Source organism: Chelonia mydas, chromosome 12 (assembly GCF_015237465.2).
Source record: "Chelonia mydas isolate rCheMyd1 chromosome 12, rCheMyd1.pri.v2, whole genome shotgun sequence".
NCBI classification, from domain to species: Eukaryota; Metazoa; Chordata; order Testudines; family Cheloniidae; genus Chelonia; species Chelonia mydas.
This window is the reverse complement of record NC_051252.2, coordinates 39408761-39425134: the sequence shown is the minus strand read 5'-3', so window position 1 is coordinate 39425134 and position 16374 is coordinate 39408761. Positions and strand designations below refer to the sequence as shown.

Sequence of the window (16374 nt, the reverse complement as noted above, 5' to 3'; positions counted from 1 at the left end):
GCCGTTGCTCAAGTCAGGCTGTCAGGCAGCTCTTCCTAGATAGATGAAGTAGGTACGTGGGTGGGGAATCGAGAGGTGAGGGGTGAGCATGGAGATATTACTGCGGTTCATAAGACAATTAACCCGTTTCAAATGCTCTGCTGCGTTTCTACAATTGGTTAATAACATAGTAGAAGCACCCTGATTGCTCTCCTGCGTTTCTAACTGGCTGGAGCTTTCTTTGGCCAATTGCACTGATCACAATTGCTGTAGCTCACGAAAGCTTATGCTCAAATAAATTGGTTAGTCTCTAAGGTGCCACAAGTACTCCTTTTCTGATCACAGGCAGTCATGCTGCAGTCTGATTGGCTGGTAAAATATGAAACCCCAGCCAGTGGCAGCTGGCAAAATAATGTGTCCCCAATTTCAAAACCAGTATGAAAGGGCTGATCAAACAAGAGCCACCCAGCTGCCAGGGTAGTCAAAGCAGCACACTGGGATGCAGCGGGGCGTTGGCTCGGCAGCCGTGGCCTGGAACCAAGCCAGCGCATGGAGCTGCTGCCCTTTCATATGCACTGGTTACATGTGGGGATGGAGCAGGGAAAGGGAGCAAAACACCAGGTCCTATGGTTTGAGAGCAGCGATTGCCCAGCCTGCTGACACCATGCCAGATGGCAGCAGAAAGGAACTGTCCCCTGTAACGCCAGAAGATGCACTGCACCTGTTCCATTATTTTCATGCTTTGAGGCTAGTCACTGCAACTGGGGAGAGACAGTATGCCCTGGAAGACCTCCCGGCTACTCTGGCTCTGTGTGTCGGGGCAGGTCATGACCTATGCACCCACTCAGAACTTTAATGGCCATATTTACAGCAGCCTCTGGCTCTTCACCTCTCTCTGTCAGGGCACATGGTTACACAGCAGGAGAATCAATCAGTGACCCACCTATATTCTTAGTTCAGTCCTTGAATCTTTCTCCTGAGAAGAGTGTGACAGACCCAGGGCTGCTCTGTGACAATTGATGAATTGTGTGTGTGACAGGGGTATTGGTGTGCTCACTTATTAATGTGTTGGTTTACATTAGCAGCAGGCTGCTGGAAAAACAAGCAGGAAGTGGAACAATAGTTCAAGATATGGCAACTCCCAGGGTGGTTAAGAGATAATGCCTGAGCAATAAGCCCCATTACAAAGCTTGCTCTCCCAGTGCTGGGGCCAGAAGATCAAAAGGACTGAAGCATTAAAAAGGTAGTCTGTCCGAAGGTCAGGCAGTTGTTGCTGAGAAGGTGTTCAGATTGACACTCAGACCGTGCTGGGGTGTTAGGCTTTCCTAGGCTTCCATCAGGGAATGGTAAGCCTCTAAGTAAGATAGACATGTGTGCAGACTGTTTGCTGTTTTAAACCCCCTTTTCTCTTATCTTATGATTTCTCCCTACTGTTAATATATTAAACAAGCTGGCTGGCTAGTCTAGAATCCCCATTGATCTCAGACTCTGGCTGGGAAGAGCCACAAGTGCTGAACTCAGTCAGATCACCCATACGCTGGTTGATGTAGCCCAGGGCCTGGTCTAACAGTGAGAGGATCACGTTACTTCACCCCAGGAGAGAGAAAGGCAGGAGACCTGGCACCTGAGCGGGAGTCAGTGAGACCAGAGAGGGGCGAGAGGTCCAGCTAGCCCTGCAACCATGACAAAGGAGTTCCCCAAATGGCCACATCATGCTTTTTTGAATGGAATTTTCCTGTGTACAATAATCACAGGGAACAATGCTTCCTCCTCCCTCAGCCCCCACCATTCATGCTGACTGCAGGATCCAGCGAGGCAAAGGCCAGGACACAGCAAGAAGCAGCAGGTCTAGAAAGTGTATGAGCATCTCCAGCCCCGCCCCCAATGCTAATGCTGTCGTCAGAGCTCTGTTTGGGTTTAAAAAGAAACTGTCTGTGCACATCCACATCCACGCACAGACACACACAGACACACATACACGAAATGAGATTTGCTTGAACAGTTTTCTGAAAAATCACATTCACAACATACCTGTGCTTCCATTGAGGGTGACAGGGTCAGGGGAAGCTCTGTGAAGGGAGAAACAGACACCGTTAATGCTTCTCTGGCAGCTGCAGAACATTGGGAGTTTGGGTTATAAATCTAACTCCTGAAGCTTTGCTTTTATAACTCTGGTAATTTATGTGCCTGTAAGTTATTTACACTTCGATCCCATAGATTCAAGGCCAGAGGGACCACTGTGACCATCTAGACTGAGCTCCTGTAGAATCAGGTTTCAGAGTAGCAGCCGTGTTAGTCTGTATTCGCAAAAAGAAAAGGAGTACTTGTGGCACCTTAGAGACTAACCAATTTATTTGAGCATGAGCTTTCGTGAGCTACAGCTCACTTCATCGGATGCATACTGTGGAAAGTGTAGAAGATCTTTTTATCCACACAAAGCATGAAAAAATAGTAAGGAGAGTGGTCACTTTAGATAAGAGTGTAAGGAGAGTGGTCACTTTAGATAAGCTATTACCAACAGGAGAGTGGGTTTGTGGGGGGGGAGAGAAAACCTGGATTTGTGCTGGAAATGGCCGAACTTGATTATCATACACATTGTAAGGAGAGTGATCACTCTAGATAAGCTATTACCAGCAGGAGAGTGGGGTGGGGGGAGGTATTTTTTCATGCTTTGTGTGTATAAAAAAATCTTCTACACTTTCCACAGTATGCATCCGATGAAGTGAGCTGTAGCTCACGAAAGCTTATGCTCAAATAAATTGGTTAGTCCCTAAGGTGCCACAAGTACTCCTTTTCTTTCTCCTGTAGAATGTTCCCCAGAATCTGGATTAAAGCATGGCCTCGGGAAAGACAGCTAATCTCCTCAAAGGCCCCACGTGGTGGTGAGGCTGCCAGCTCCTCTGGGAAGATGGTCTAATATTTTGTTAACCCTCACAGCTAGGAAAAGGCATCATTTTAAGGTTGAGTTTGTCTAACTTCAACTTCCGGCCACTGATTTTTGTTCTGCCTTGTCAGCAGGGTAGAAAAGATCCTCCCCTGCCCACCCAACTCAGTTCTCTTTTCCACGTTTCAGGGCACAGTGATAACATCACCTCTCATCCTTCTCTTCAACAAACGGAACAAACTGAGCTCCATAAGCCTCACACCACAAGGCTTGTTTTCCAGACCCGGGATCATTTTTGTGCCCCTCCTTTGAACTATCTCCAGGATTTCCACATCCCTTCTAAGGTGCGGACACCGGAACTGGACACAGTGTTCCAGTAGCAGTCTCACCAGCATTGTGTACAGAGGCAAGTTCACCTCCCTTCGTCTACTGGCTATTCCTCTTTTTATACATCCAAGGATCACATTAGCCCTTTTCGCCACAGCGTCGCGCTGAGAGCACATATTGAGGTGATTACCTATGACGACCACTAAATGCTTCTCTGGTCACCATTTTCCAAGACACACCCTGTCGATATAGCCTGCCTTCTTGGTTCTCAGACATAGTACCTTGCACTGGCTGTATTCAGGTGCATTTTGTTGGATTGTGATCATTTACCCAGGCAAATCATATCACTCTACTTTCATTATCTACTACCACACTAATCTTTGTGTTGTCTGCAAACTTTACCAGAAGAGATTTTATATCCTCTTCTAGATCATTGATAAATATTTTAAATAGAGTTGGACTCAGAACCCATCTCTGGGGGCCCTGGTAAGTAATGGCCCCACTCATTGATATCTCCTCATTAACAACCACATTTTGAGGTCTGTCAGTGAGCCAGTTTTTAATCCATCTAACTTGTGCCCTGTTAATTCCATATGATGCAAGTTTTTTTTAATCAAGATGTTATGTTGTACTAAGTCCAATGCCTTAAAGAAATCTAAGTATATTGTATCAATGCAGCTGCATTTATCAAGCAGACCTGTAAACTTGTCAAAAAAAAAAAAGACAGCAGGCTTGTCTGACAAGAACTACCATCCACAAAACCACGCTTTCTGGCATTAATTGTATTTTTAGCCTCTAATTCTGTATTAGTAGAGTCTTGAATTAACGGTTCTCTAATTTTACTTAGGCTCGACATCAGGCTAACCCATTTATAACCCTAAGATCATCCCTTTTACCCTTTTCAATTATTGGCATTATATTAGTTGTCCTGCAACCCCTAGGAATTGCCCCAGCTAATTTACGAATTAACATTAGTGGTTCAGATAACTCCTCAGCTAGCTCTCTTAAGACTCTTGGGGATAAGTTATCTCACCTGTTGATTTGAAAACGTAAAGGTTTAGCAAATGCTGCCTCACATCCACCGTTGCTACAGACAGTGAACTATCCATTCCATGCACCTGCTTCATTCCTCGCTGCACAAGTATAAGAAATGTCAGCTCGGGAGAAAGGTCTGTTCTTTATGTTCTTACAGGGCCTGGCACTATGAGATTGGAGACTGTAGGCCCTATCACAATATAAATGTTATATAAGTAATAAGCAATTCCCACCCCCCAAAAAATAATCTTAAAGTATCACACAGGAACCCATGAGATCACTCTCTAAGATGGTGGCTGTGACAAAATGGACAAAACAAAAATTATAGTACTTTTATTTAATCTATGTGAATATTCATAGTTTCAGAAAATTATGGGGGGGGGTTAGACAGTTATTTAATGACAGTAAATGTGACTCAAAAAGTTAAAACTTTATAACCATTAAAACACAAAATGTCAAAATATACAAAGGAAATATTCTTAAATCAAACTCTAAATTCTTCAGCAGCATTCGTCTTACTTTGCCTACCTGGTAAATCTTGATCATCATAGATGGAAACTTGTTTTGTCTATTGGTGTATGTGTACGGTGAAATCGATGTTTACTGACATTTACCAATAAAAATCTAATCCATCCAAGCCTACTCTCAAGCTTTTACAGAGGAAAAGTGTTAAATTGTTATAAACTTCCTCCAACACTGGCTATTATTGATTAAGTCATGGAAAACCAGGCAAGTACTAGTAGGCGGAAGAAAGCAAATGTGGTAAATGTCCTTTTCAAAGGGGTAAGAGCAGGAGGGGAAGGGGGTGCTCCTGGCAATGGCTAATAACTCTACCTACAGTCTTTAGTAAAGCAATGGAACAAATACCAAGCACCTGGAAGATGACAGCACCAGAAGTAATGAGCAGCTTGGATTTAAGAAGGACAAGTCATTCCAGACGAGCTTAACTGCCATTGCATATTTAAGGCCTGCTCTTGAATTCCTTCCACGCTGGATAAGGCCCTTGTGGCCCGCAGTACTGTAGTACCTTGAGAGCATGTATAAAACATTGGTCACAGTCTCAGAAAACTTTACTTGAAACAATTCATTTTAATTGTTTTGGAGATGGTGCACTGTCATGTGGATTGCGATGCGATGTGAGGTAATGTCAGGCCGGGCCACGGGCAGCCTGTGTGCACAGGTCAGTTACGGTCAGGAGAGAAGTAGAGGAGTTTGGGGGGGGTGGGGGTCAGGATTCCAGGAAGTCAGGATCAAGAACCAAGCTGCAGACAGGAGGCAAGCAGCGGAGGCAAGGTTGAGCTAGGGTCAGGAGCCAGAGTCTGGGGTTCAGAAAAAGCCAATGTCCGCAGCAGAAGCAAGCAGCCACTATGCACCACTGCTCAGACAGCTCCCTGTGATGACTTCCTGGTTTATACACCAGCATGGGCCAATCAGTGGCCTGAGGGGGGGGGGGGGGGCGGGCACAACTCAGGCCTTGCCGGGCGGTACTTCCTGCAGTGTCTAGCTCCACAGGGTCCCCCAGTGGAAACCCGATGCAGAAGTGTCATCGCCTGGCACCCCCATAGTCTCAGGTTCTGGTCCTGCAGGTTCTTACAGCAATGTACTGAGGCTGGAGGGCAAAGGGGGCAGAGAAGTTGGATGCAGCAGGGATCAGCCTTTTAGGTAAACAGCACATTTAATTAGCTGTGCAGATGACACTAAACTGGGAAGCACCACAAATACCAGGAAGAGCAGAGAAATAACCCCCAGGGACCAAGAGAGAGTAGAAACGTGGGCAGAAAAGACAATGAGATTCAACCTGGGCAGTTGCAGCTCATACATTCGGGGAGGAATAACCCAGAACACAGATATTCCATGGGAGGCAGGTAGCTGGGAAGCAATAATGTGGGAAAAGATGTCAGGCTAATAATGGACAGCAAATTGGATGAACGCTTGGAGTGCAGTATGGCTGTGCTAGTTTATGCTAAAATCCCAATTCTCATTTGGCTTGCACATGTAGAGGTGTCATCTAAGAGCAGGGAAATCAAAAGCTAGAATTCTGGGTACGGTCCTCGGTGGGCCAATAGACAAGGCACTGAACCAGGAATCAGGAGGCCTGGGTTTTACTCCTGACCTGCGGAGCGATCTTGGACGAGTCACTCACCCTCTCTGTCCCATCAGTGAAATGGGGATAATGAGGTGTGGCCGCCTTTGTGAGACATGGTCCAAATACAAATATCTTGGGTTTCTAAACACCAGAAAGTTACTGGCAAAGTGGCAGAAGTCTGGGGAGGAGCAACAAATGGTATGAGGGGGCTGGAGGGATTGATTTATTAGGAAAGATTAAAGGGATGAAATGTGTTTGGCTGGGCTAAATGAAGATTAGAGAGGAGAGGAGAAATATGATAAACCCCTATGTGCAGGCACCACAGAGGGAGAGGAGTTACTGAAGCACCCCAGTGGGTATAACTAGCGGTGATGGGGGGCCAATTAAAGGGAAAGTCAGACCAACTTCAGGGACATTGTTTAATTGTGAGGTTTATTAGCATGTGGAATCCTCTTCCCAAGGAAAGTGGGTCATTTAAAATTAGACTGGCTAAAGCACTAATGAAAACACTAAAGGAACAATGCTGCACTGGCCCTGGGGGAGGATAAAGTGACCTAATAGGCCCTTTCCAGCTTCACTTTCTGTGATAGCCACAACTCCAAAGCCACATACTGGATCTGTGTTCACAAGGGAGCTCGGGCCATTAACATGCCATTTATTTAGTCAATAGCACACTGAGTGACTTCCAGACAAAGAGCTCATGCAACACCCGCAAGCAGGGCAGTGGTCAAAGTCTTGTACAGGGCTCTGAAAGAGCCAGCAGGCAGGAAGGGAGCTGCAGCACTGCAGTGTGGGACTGCAGTCCAGAACAGCGAGTGGACTCTGCAGAGCCCTGCAGATCTGCTCCAGGAGGGTTTCAACAGAAATGCCTGTTTTCTCAGGTGGGGTGAGATTTACCCCTGGGCACAGGCCCACCACAAGGTCTGTGCCCCCATGGCCCTATGTGAGCACAGAGGATTTAAGTGGTGCAGGGCTTGGGCCAGCCCTCGACCCGGGGGTGAATTTCACCCTTGGAGATCACCCACTGTCACTCAGTGAAAAAGGAGCCCCTGGCTGAGTGCAAGCCTTGGCAATCTGAGTGGGTGCTGGACACCTGGAGGGTCACAGCACTAGCCCTGAGAAGGAGTAACAGGTACCCAATGACAGCATGTGAATCCTTCCCTTTAGGAGGCTTCTCCCCTTCACACATTGTTTTATTCACTATTGTCTGCAAGAGCATATGGCTCCTGCCGAATCACTCACAGGTGGAGGGATGTGTTAGCACCATGTTACTGAAGGGACATTTACAAATGCTGGGCTGCACACATACCAGTTTGAGTTTAGCAGATCTCAAGAGTTCTGTGCAGTGCTCGTCGATTTTTTATGGTAGGGTCTCTCATGAGCATTGGGCTGGACATGTTAGTTTGCTACTGGAGAGTCATTCACAAGTGGATGAAGCAGGCAGCTTGGTTTGCTCACGCGTACCAAGCTACACAGAGAAGAGGAACAACTGTGCTTAAACATGGCATTGTAACCACTGTTCCAGCACAGCTCCCCTGACCAGCGTGGACAGGACTTCAAGGCAGTGACTGAAGGGAACTGAGGGCATCACCACTGCAGCTACTCACACTTCAGACAATCAATACACTCAGGAATCAGAACAACATGATCTCAGCAGTAAAGCACACTGCCATTAAGAGAAAATGGAAAGCAGCTTGATAAAGCTCCTGTTTAAACAGCAAATGAGGGAAAAACAGGGGATCATAATATCACAGAACTGAAGGGCTGGAAGGGACCTTGAGAGGTCACCAAGTTCAGCTCCCCACACCAAGGCAGGACCAGATAACACTAGACCATCCCGGACAGGTGTTTATCTAACCTCTTCTTAAAAACCTCCAATGATGGGGATTTCACAGCCTCCTTTGGCAATCTATCCCAGTGCTTAACTGTCCTGTAGTGAGAAAGAGTTTCCTAATATCTAACCTTAAATCTCCCTTGCTGCAGATTAATACCATTACTTCTTGTCCTACCTTCATTAGATAGAGAGAACAATGGACTTTCCTCTTCATAACAGCCCTTAACACTATTGAAGACTGTTAACAGGTCCCCCTCAGTCTTTTTTTCTCAAGACTAAACATGCCTGTTATTTTAACCCTTCCTCACGGGTCAGGTTTTCTAAACCTTTTATCATTTTTATTGCTGTCTTCTGGACTCTCTCCAATTTGTCCACATCTTTCTCAAAGTGCGGCACACAAAACTGGACACAGTACCCCAGCTGAGGCCTCACCAGTGTCAAATACAGCAGGACAATGACCTCCTGTGTCTTTCACACAACACTCCTGTTAATACACCCCAGAACAATATTAGCCTTTTTGGAACTGCATCACATTGTTGACTTATATTCAGTTTGTGATCCACTATAACCCCCAGATCCTTTTCAGCAGTACGACCACCTAGCCAGTTATTCCCCATTTTGTAGTTGTGCATTTGTCCTTCCTAAGTGCAGTACTTTGCACACATCTTTAATGAATTTCATCTTGCTGATTTCAAACCAATTCTCCAATTTGTCACGGTGATTTTGAATTCTAATTCCGCCCTCCAAAGTGCTTGCAATTCCTCCCAGCTTGATGTCATCCACAAATATTATAAGCATACTCTCCACTCCATTATCCAAGTTATCAGTGAAAGTATTGAACATTACCAGAGACAGGACAAACTGTTGCAGGACCCCATTAGATATGTCCCCCCAGTTTGACAGTGAACCTTTGATAACCCTTCAGGTACGGTCTTTCAAACAGTTGTGCACTCACCATATAGTAATTGCATCTCGACCACATTTCCCTAGTTTCTTTATGAGAATGTCATGTAGGACTGTGTCATAAATCTTACTAACATAAAGATATATCATCTATAGCTTCCCCCATCCACGAGGCCAGTAATCCTGTCAAAGAAAACAATTCATGATTTGTTCTTGACAAATCCATGCTGGCTATTATCCTCCAGGTGCTTACAAATTGATTGTTTAATAATTTGTTCCAGTATTATTCCAGGCATTGGAGTTAGGCTGACTGGTCTATAATTCCCTGGGTCCTCTTTGTTCCCCTTTTTAAAGCTAGGTACTGGGTTTGCCCTTCTCCAGTCCTCTGGGACCTCTCCTGTCCTCCATGAGTTCTCAAAGATAACTAATAATGGTTCCGAGATTGTTTCAGCTAGTTCCTTGAGTACCAGAGGGTGCATTTCTTCAGGCCCAGTTGACTTTAATACATCTAACTTATCTAACTATTCTTTAACCTGTTCTTTCCCTATTTTAGCTTGTGTTCCTTCCCCCTTTTTGTTAATATTAATTGCATTAAGTATCTGGTCACAATTTACCTTTTTAGGGAAGACTGAAGCAAAGTAGGCAGTAAACACCTCAGCCTTCTTGATGTCATCAGTTCTTAGCTCGCCTTCCCCGCTAAGCAGAGGACCTCCACCTTCCTTTCTCTTTCTCTTGCTTCTAATGAATTTATAGAATCTTTTCGTATTGCTTTTTATGTCCCTAGCTAAGTGTAGCTCATTTTGTCCTTACATGCTTGTGTGATTCCTTTGTGCTCCTACCAAACAACTTATCCATGTTTCTACTTTCTATAGGATCCTTTCTGACTTTAGGTCATTCAAGAGCTCCTGATGCAGCCACACGGGCCTCTTATTAATCTTCCTGTCTTTCCCTTGCATTGAGATAGTTTGCGGAAGCACCTGGTACTGCCTCTCTGTGAAACTGCCAGCTCTCCTGAGTTCTTTTTCTCCCTTAGATTTTCTCCAATAGGACCTTACCTACCCAGTTCTTTGAGTTGGTTAAAGTGCGCTTTTTAGAAGTCCATTGTCCTTATTCTGCTGCTCTCACGCCTTCCTTTCCTTAAAATCATAAAATCTATCATTTCATAACCACTTTCACTCAAGTTGCCTTTCACCTGCAGATTCACTACCAATTCCTCCATGTTAGTCAGAAACAAGCCTAAAATGGCGGTCGCCCTGGTTACATACTACCCCTTCTGAAACAAAACCTTGTCCCCAGGACATTCCAAGAACTTATAGGATATTTTCTGTTTTGCCGTATTTCTTTTCCAACAGATGTCTGGGTAGCTGAAGTCCCCCATTCCGACCAGGTCTTGTGTTTTAGATAGTTCTGTTATTTGCTCTAGAAATGCCTCACCCACCTCCTCCTCTTCCTACCAGGACATCACTCCTGGTTTTTTTCTTCTTCTTTCCTCACTCAGAGGCTTTCAAGTACTCTGCCTCTCACCTCCTTCTGGACCTCTGAACAAGTGTATATATTCTTGATGTACTGTGCAACCCTCCTCCCTTTTTTCCCCTGCATGCCCTTCCTGAACAAGCTATACCCCTCCATACCAATATTCCAGGCAAGAGATTTATCCTCACCAAGTCTCTGTGAGGCCAATTAAGTCATAATTTAGCTTATGAACTAATACTTCCAGTTCTTCCTGTTTACTCCCCATACTCCTCACATTTGAGGACATGTGCAGTGGCCAGGACCACGATGGAGCTCTCAGCTCTGGCTGGAGCTCCAAGCCCGGAGCCCCTCCCACTGGCCAGGGGCCACAGTGGCAGAGCTCTGAGCCCAAAGCCCCGTCCCCATTCTGTCCCTTCCGCCCACGGCTCCGCCCCCATTCCATCCCGCTTCACCTCTTCCTCCAAGGCCCCGCCCCCCACTGCGGCCCTGAGACCGGAAAAGCTCTGTGTCCCCGCTGAAGTGGGAGCTCCTCCAGCCCCGGGGACACGGTGGGGTGAGATTCTTCTGGGGCCCCCAAATTGACCAGGGCCCCTGGGATAATCTGCCACTGCTCCCCCCCAGCAGCATAAGGTTTGGGCAGATTTAACCTTCCCATGCCTCTATTACACGCCAGCCATGTTTGAGGATGTGGAGTTTATTGTAAAATTGCCGTTTGTCAGAATCACTGAGAATAACTAAGCCCCTTCGTTTTCAGTTTAAACCAATTTGTACTGAAAAACTCCCAGGTTTTACAAAAAGTATTATTTGTTTTTTTTCCAATTTTCACCCTACTTTTGTATCATTCAAATATATAAAAAATAACTTGTTTTATTAAGAAACTACAATACATTGCATGAGATATGTTAGTCTGTGTGTATATGCAAAGTTGCCTGTTGAAATAAGGCTATGTATTAGTCTAGAAAACACATCCAATAAACCAACTGTCACGCATGCAAATTCTGAAATGCGTGCACATCTGAACGTACTGATGAATCTCACACCCATCATGTACACATTTCAAGTTGTTAGCAGGTAATGGTTTAAAGAGCTGACACACTAAAATGGGAAGAAGAAAAAAATCTGTATCAAAATATGTTTCAGAACACAAGGAAGTATTTGAAAGTTTAAAAAAAACAAAAACAAGAGAAAAGGATGAAGTTGAGTGTATGCGCTGCAAATGGTGTGACCCAATTATTCCATGTAAATATTTATAGTCTAATAGTTCTAAGTCTACAACAGTAAACTTTATTCAAATGAAAAATTTTATTTGGGCATTAGAGATACAGTAAAAGCTGCGTTATCTGGCTCTTTACCAATCGGAAAGCTCTAGAAACCGGCATTTCTGATATCCACTAAAAGTCTAGTTGGTGTGGGGCCAGCAGGCTCCCTACTTGGCTCTGCATGGCTCCCCGGAAGCAGAGACATGTCCCTGATGCTCCTAGGGGGAGGCATGGCGTGCACTGCGCCCGCTCCGCCCCGGGTGCTGGCTCTGCAGCTCCCATTGGCAAGGAACCACGGCCAATGGAAGCTGCATGGACAGCGCCTGCAGGCGGAGGCAGCACGCAGAGCTGCTTGGCCGTGCCTCATCCTAGGAGCAGCAGGGACATGTCGCCACTTGCGGGGAGCCGCCCAAAGTGAGCACCGCCCAGATCCGGCACCCCGAAACCCCTCCCACACCTCAACCCCTGCCCCGAGCCCCCTCCCAGAGCCCATACCACACACCCCCTGCTATGCCCCAACCCAGAGCCCTGAGCCCCCCTCCCACACTCAAACTCCTTCCCTCCATTGGCAAGTATAACTCTTAGTTAACCAAAATTTTTGATTTACCGGCACCCCTCACTCCTCCAATGCCAGATAACAAAGCTTTTACTGTATATTGTTTTCTTTACCTCAGAGGTGGCATTGTGTTTTGAGTTCTGTTTTAGTTCTGCAGCAAACCACATTGAATTCCATTCATCAAAGCATGAATCTACTGAATACTTTTTCCCATCCACCAAAATAAACCCCAGTATTTACTCAGAAAAATTATTAATCGTTTTTTCCATCAATTTTCACCTGTTATTGTTGTTGTGGTAATAAACACCAATAAATTCCTGGGGAAAATTAAATAAAAACCAAAAATGAAGGGCCATAAGGATAACAGAGAGAGAGAGAGAGATGTTCCAAGAAAGGCTGGTTACAGCAACAACAGCAACGTCCATCATTCCTTTAAGGACTCCCAGAGTGTTTTCAGAAATCTACAACAGCTGAAAAGAATTTAAACCTTCTCTCAGCCCCTCCAAAAACAAGAGGACCCAAAGGCTGCCTTCACAAAGAATCCCAAGTGTCATCAATACCAGCACTGCTTGGACCAGACAAATCTCAGCACAGGGATGGAAAACGCAAATGGAGAATTACTATACTGTGGTTCCACTGAGTACCTCAACTAAATGCCAATGGATTTAGGAGGAGCAGGCCCAAAGTTGTGCGTGTGAGACTGGAGATCATGTGTGTTGCGTAAAGACCCCAGCACCCCTCTTAGTCTCAGGGCTTGTCTACACTACCGCACGGGGTCGATCTAAGATACGCAACTTCAGTTACATGAATAGCGTAGCTGAAGTCGAGATACTTAGATCTACTTACCATGATGTCTTCACTGCGGTAAGTCGACAGCTGACGCTCTCCCGTCGACTCTGCTTGCGCTCCTCATTCTGGTGGAGTACCGGAGTTGACGGGAGAGCACTCAGCAGTTGATTTATCGCATCTAGACCCCCGCTCGATCGATTGCTGCCTGCCGATCCGGTGAATAGTGTAGACAAGCCCTCAGACGAGATACAAAAAGAACTTAATAACCTCCAGCAGCTCAGCTTTATGGGTGCTCCATGAGGCCACGGCCTGCCTTCCATATATACCCACAGTGAAGCCAAAGTTACTTTTTGCAGACCACCTGCAAAACATACTACTGGTGCCCTGACATGAAGCTGCTGCTGTGAGCAGAACAAGCTAAGCAGCAATCCAGGGCCTGGTTTCTATAACTCCTGCATAGGCCCAATGAATTCAGTAAACTTGCCACCATAACACCTTTTTGCATTTAGTATAGATCCTCTTATACCAGGGTCTAAAAGCACTTTTACAAGCATTAATTTAACCGTCACAGCCCTGCTAAGAGAGAAATAAGTGGGTTTTGCAGATGGGGAAACTGAGGCATAGACCAGTTCAGTGACTTTCCCAGTATCACACCATGAGTCAGTGGCAAAGCCAGAGCAGAAGAGCCCAGGAATCTGGGCTCCCATTGCTGTGCAGTAAACTTGTCTCTCTCACCAACAGAAGTTGGATCCAATAAAAGATATTATCTCACCCACCTTGGCTAGCTAATATCCTGGGAGCAGCCCAGCTACACTTACACACTCCATGATCAAAATGAATGTCACTTTTAGGACAGTTCCCTTCTCTCTCTTGTTCTGTCTTTGGCTGGCGTTCCCTGCAATCTAAACTTTCTCTCCAAACTGGCCCTGCTGCAATTCTCAGCTAGACACTCGCTAGAACTATCAGACAGTTCTGAGTAATGTCTTGGTGCTCAGTTGCACCCCTCCTCCCCTCTGGCTGCATTTACAAGCAGCATCCAGTCCTCGCCCAGAAGGATGATAACAAAGGATAGGGCCTTAAAGGAGTTTAAAGCAAGGGGAAATGGGGGATACTCAGAACTCCAACAAGATTCCCCTGCCCACCAAGAGGAATGCCTCCTGCCCCTACAAACACCAAATCAGCATATTAAGCCATGCAAATGTACAACTTTGAACTAACATTCAATACTAGTTATTTAGAGAAGCCAGGGCTCGTAGCCTCGGAGGTGACACTTACAGGTCTTTCTAGGGAAGGAAGCCAGTCCCTTAGAACTCTTTCTGGTCTGGGAAAATGATACTTTGCTCTTACCAGACAGAGATGCTCTTCAGCAGGGGCCAGTTACAGGCAGAACACTGACAAGCAGGAGCCAACCTTGGTAAGGTGTTAATGTAGAAACAAACTGACAGCGTGTGGGCACGTTTAGGAGGTTATCAACAGTTCTACTGCAGCGCCATGTTGAATTGTTGCATCCAGTGGAGTCTGGGATATGCTAAATCCTGAAGCCAGATTGCACCAGAGGGGATTTTGTGCACATCAAAACATGTAACAGCTCAATGGGCAGGGGCTACATTGGGGCCCAGCTGCGATACAGCTGCGCTTCACAAGTTCATTGTTTACAGTTTGGGGAGAGGGTGTCTGGGAGGCCACACAGAGTGAGGAAACCTTGTCATAACTGCTCCCCTCATCCTATCTCACAGGTGTAGAAATCCTCCTGCTTCCCCTATGGCACTATCATACCAATAAAACAAGACAACCTCTGGGACCATATGGCCAGTGCTGCTCATTCCCAATCAAGAAACCAAAAGGGGCAAAACTGCTCCCCTTAGTCTCAGGACTCCGCAAATCCATATTCCTACCAGGACCAAGAGACTCCCTCCTAAAGCAACTCTACTTAGCCAACACTCTGCTAGGAAATGAACACAGAAAGCCCAACAATGCTCCAGGCTTGTATCACTGCTCCTAACAATTTAAGTGCATTTTGTATTAAACACCCAAGGAGGCAACTTGTCATTTCCATTTCTAACACCCTGAAAGCTGCCCAGAGTGGCACTTATCAAGAGAATTACAGAAGTTTGGCTGGGGAACAGGCAATAAAGATTGTAATAATAAGCAAACAAGAAAGCACTTCCAGCATGCAAACTATACATGAAAACACACATGGCAGGCCCTGCAGACCCGTGCCTGAACTGCACTGTGTTGAGAGGGAGGCTGCAAACTGAACTCACAAGCTATCACCACCCACGCAAAAGACATGTTAAAAATTGAGGCTTTTCTGCAGGAGTGGAGATGCTTCTACATATAATATGGCACAGCAGTACTGTTCCTTCAGAGACCATTAAAATGATGCAATTCTTGGCCTCCTTCCCACTGAAGAGATCAGCATTGCCTGTGGACAAAACTGGCTGTAGAGTTATAATGAGTTAATGAACAAAGACTAAACTCAGATCACTCAGTATTTTCAGTATTGTGTTGAAAAGTGGCTTCCTTTTGTATCCGGGCACATATTTATTTAAATTGTGCATGTCCCGGAACAGGATCAGCCAGTTTTTGGAGGTAATGTGAAAAGTTTCCAGTCAACATTATCAGAGTAACAACCCAGCCTCCTTCTTGTTCAGCTCAGCAGTAAAAGCACATATCTGGGGATGGCAAGCTGAGTTTATGTTGTGTCAGAGGCAAAGAGCAGCATAGTAATAACACACATTTTTATAATGCACATTAATGTTTTTTAATTGTTTGTTTATCCTATTTATCCCCAGAAGCGTCAGGAGGAGGAAGAACTCACAAGTGGCATAGGCATAATAATTGGAATTGCTCAGCTAAATGCCACTGAATCACCCTGGTAATAAGTAGCTGAAGAGCGTGCAAGGGTCAGCATCTGACAGGAGAGGTGTGGTTGTTTGGAGACAGTCAGGTGTAGTGAGGCTGAGGGCCAAGTGCCTCAAGAATTCCAGGAGTGAGGCTATGTCACAGCCAGAACAGGCTGCAAGAGGCTTGCTTTTTAACCATAAACCATCTGATTTCTCCCTCACATAGCTTGAGAGTGCTGGGTGGCCTTGGACATGGCATTTAGGGGCTGATAATGTGAAGTGCGAGCGTCTTGGCTCTGCACCCGCTCCAACAGTGATTCAGTGCCTCACAGGATCTGACCCTTTACCTCTCTCTGTCTGCTTCCCCCTCTGTAAAACTGGGTTAATACTTTCCTACCCAACA

At 45.7% G+C, this 16374-nt stretch overlaps 1 protein-coding gene across 5 annotated transcripts in view; it reads right to left on the bottom strand.

Moving 5' to 3' along the window:
* SPIRE2 (spire type actin nucleation factor 2) overlaps nucleotides 1-16374 on the bottom strand; it is a 59556-nt gene that overhangs the window by 28731 nt on the left and 14451 nt on the right. For all 5 annotated transcript variants that reach the window (XR_006285259.1, XM_043526393.1, XM_037877978.2 and 2 more), the window contains exon 2: nucleotides 2011-2048. Coding sequence is in view for 4 of the 5 variants with exons in the window: in XM_037877978.2 (XP_037733906.1) it covers nucleotides 2011-2048 (38 nt within the window). In the remaining variant the exon portion in view is untranslated. The remainder of the gene's footprint in view (nucleotides 1-2010; nucleotides 2049-16374) is intronic.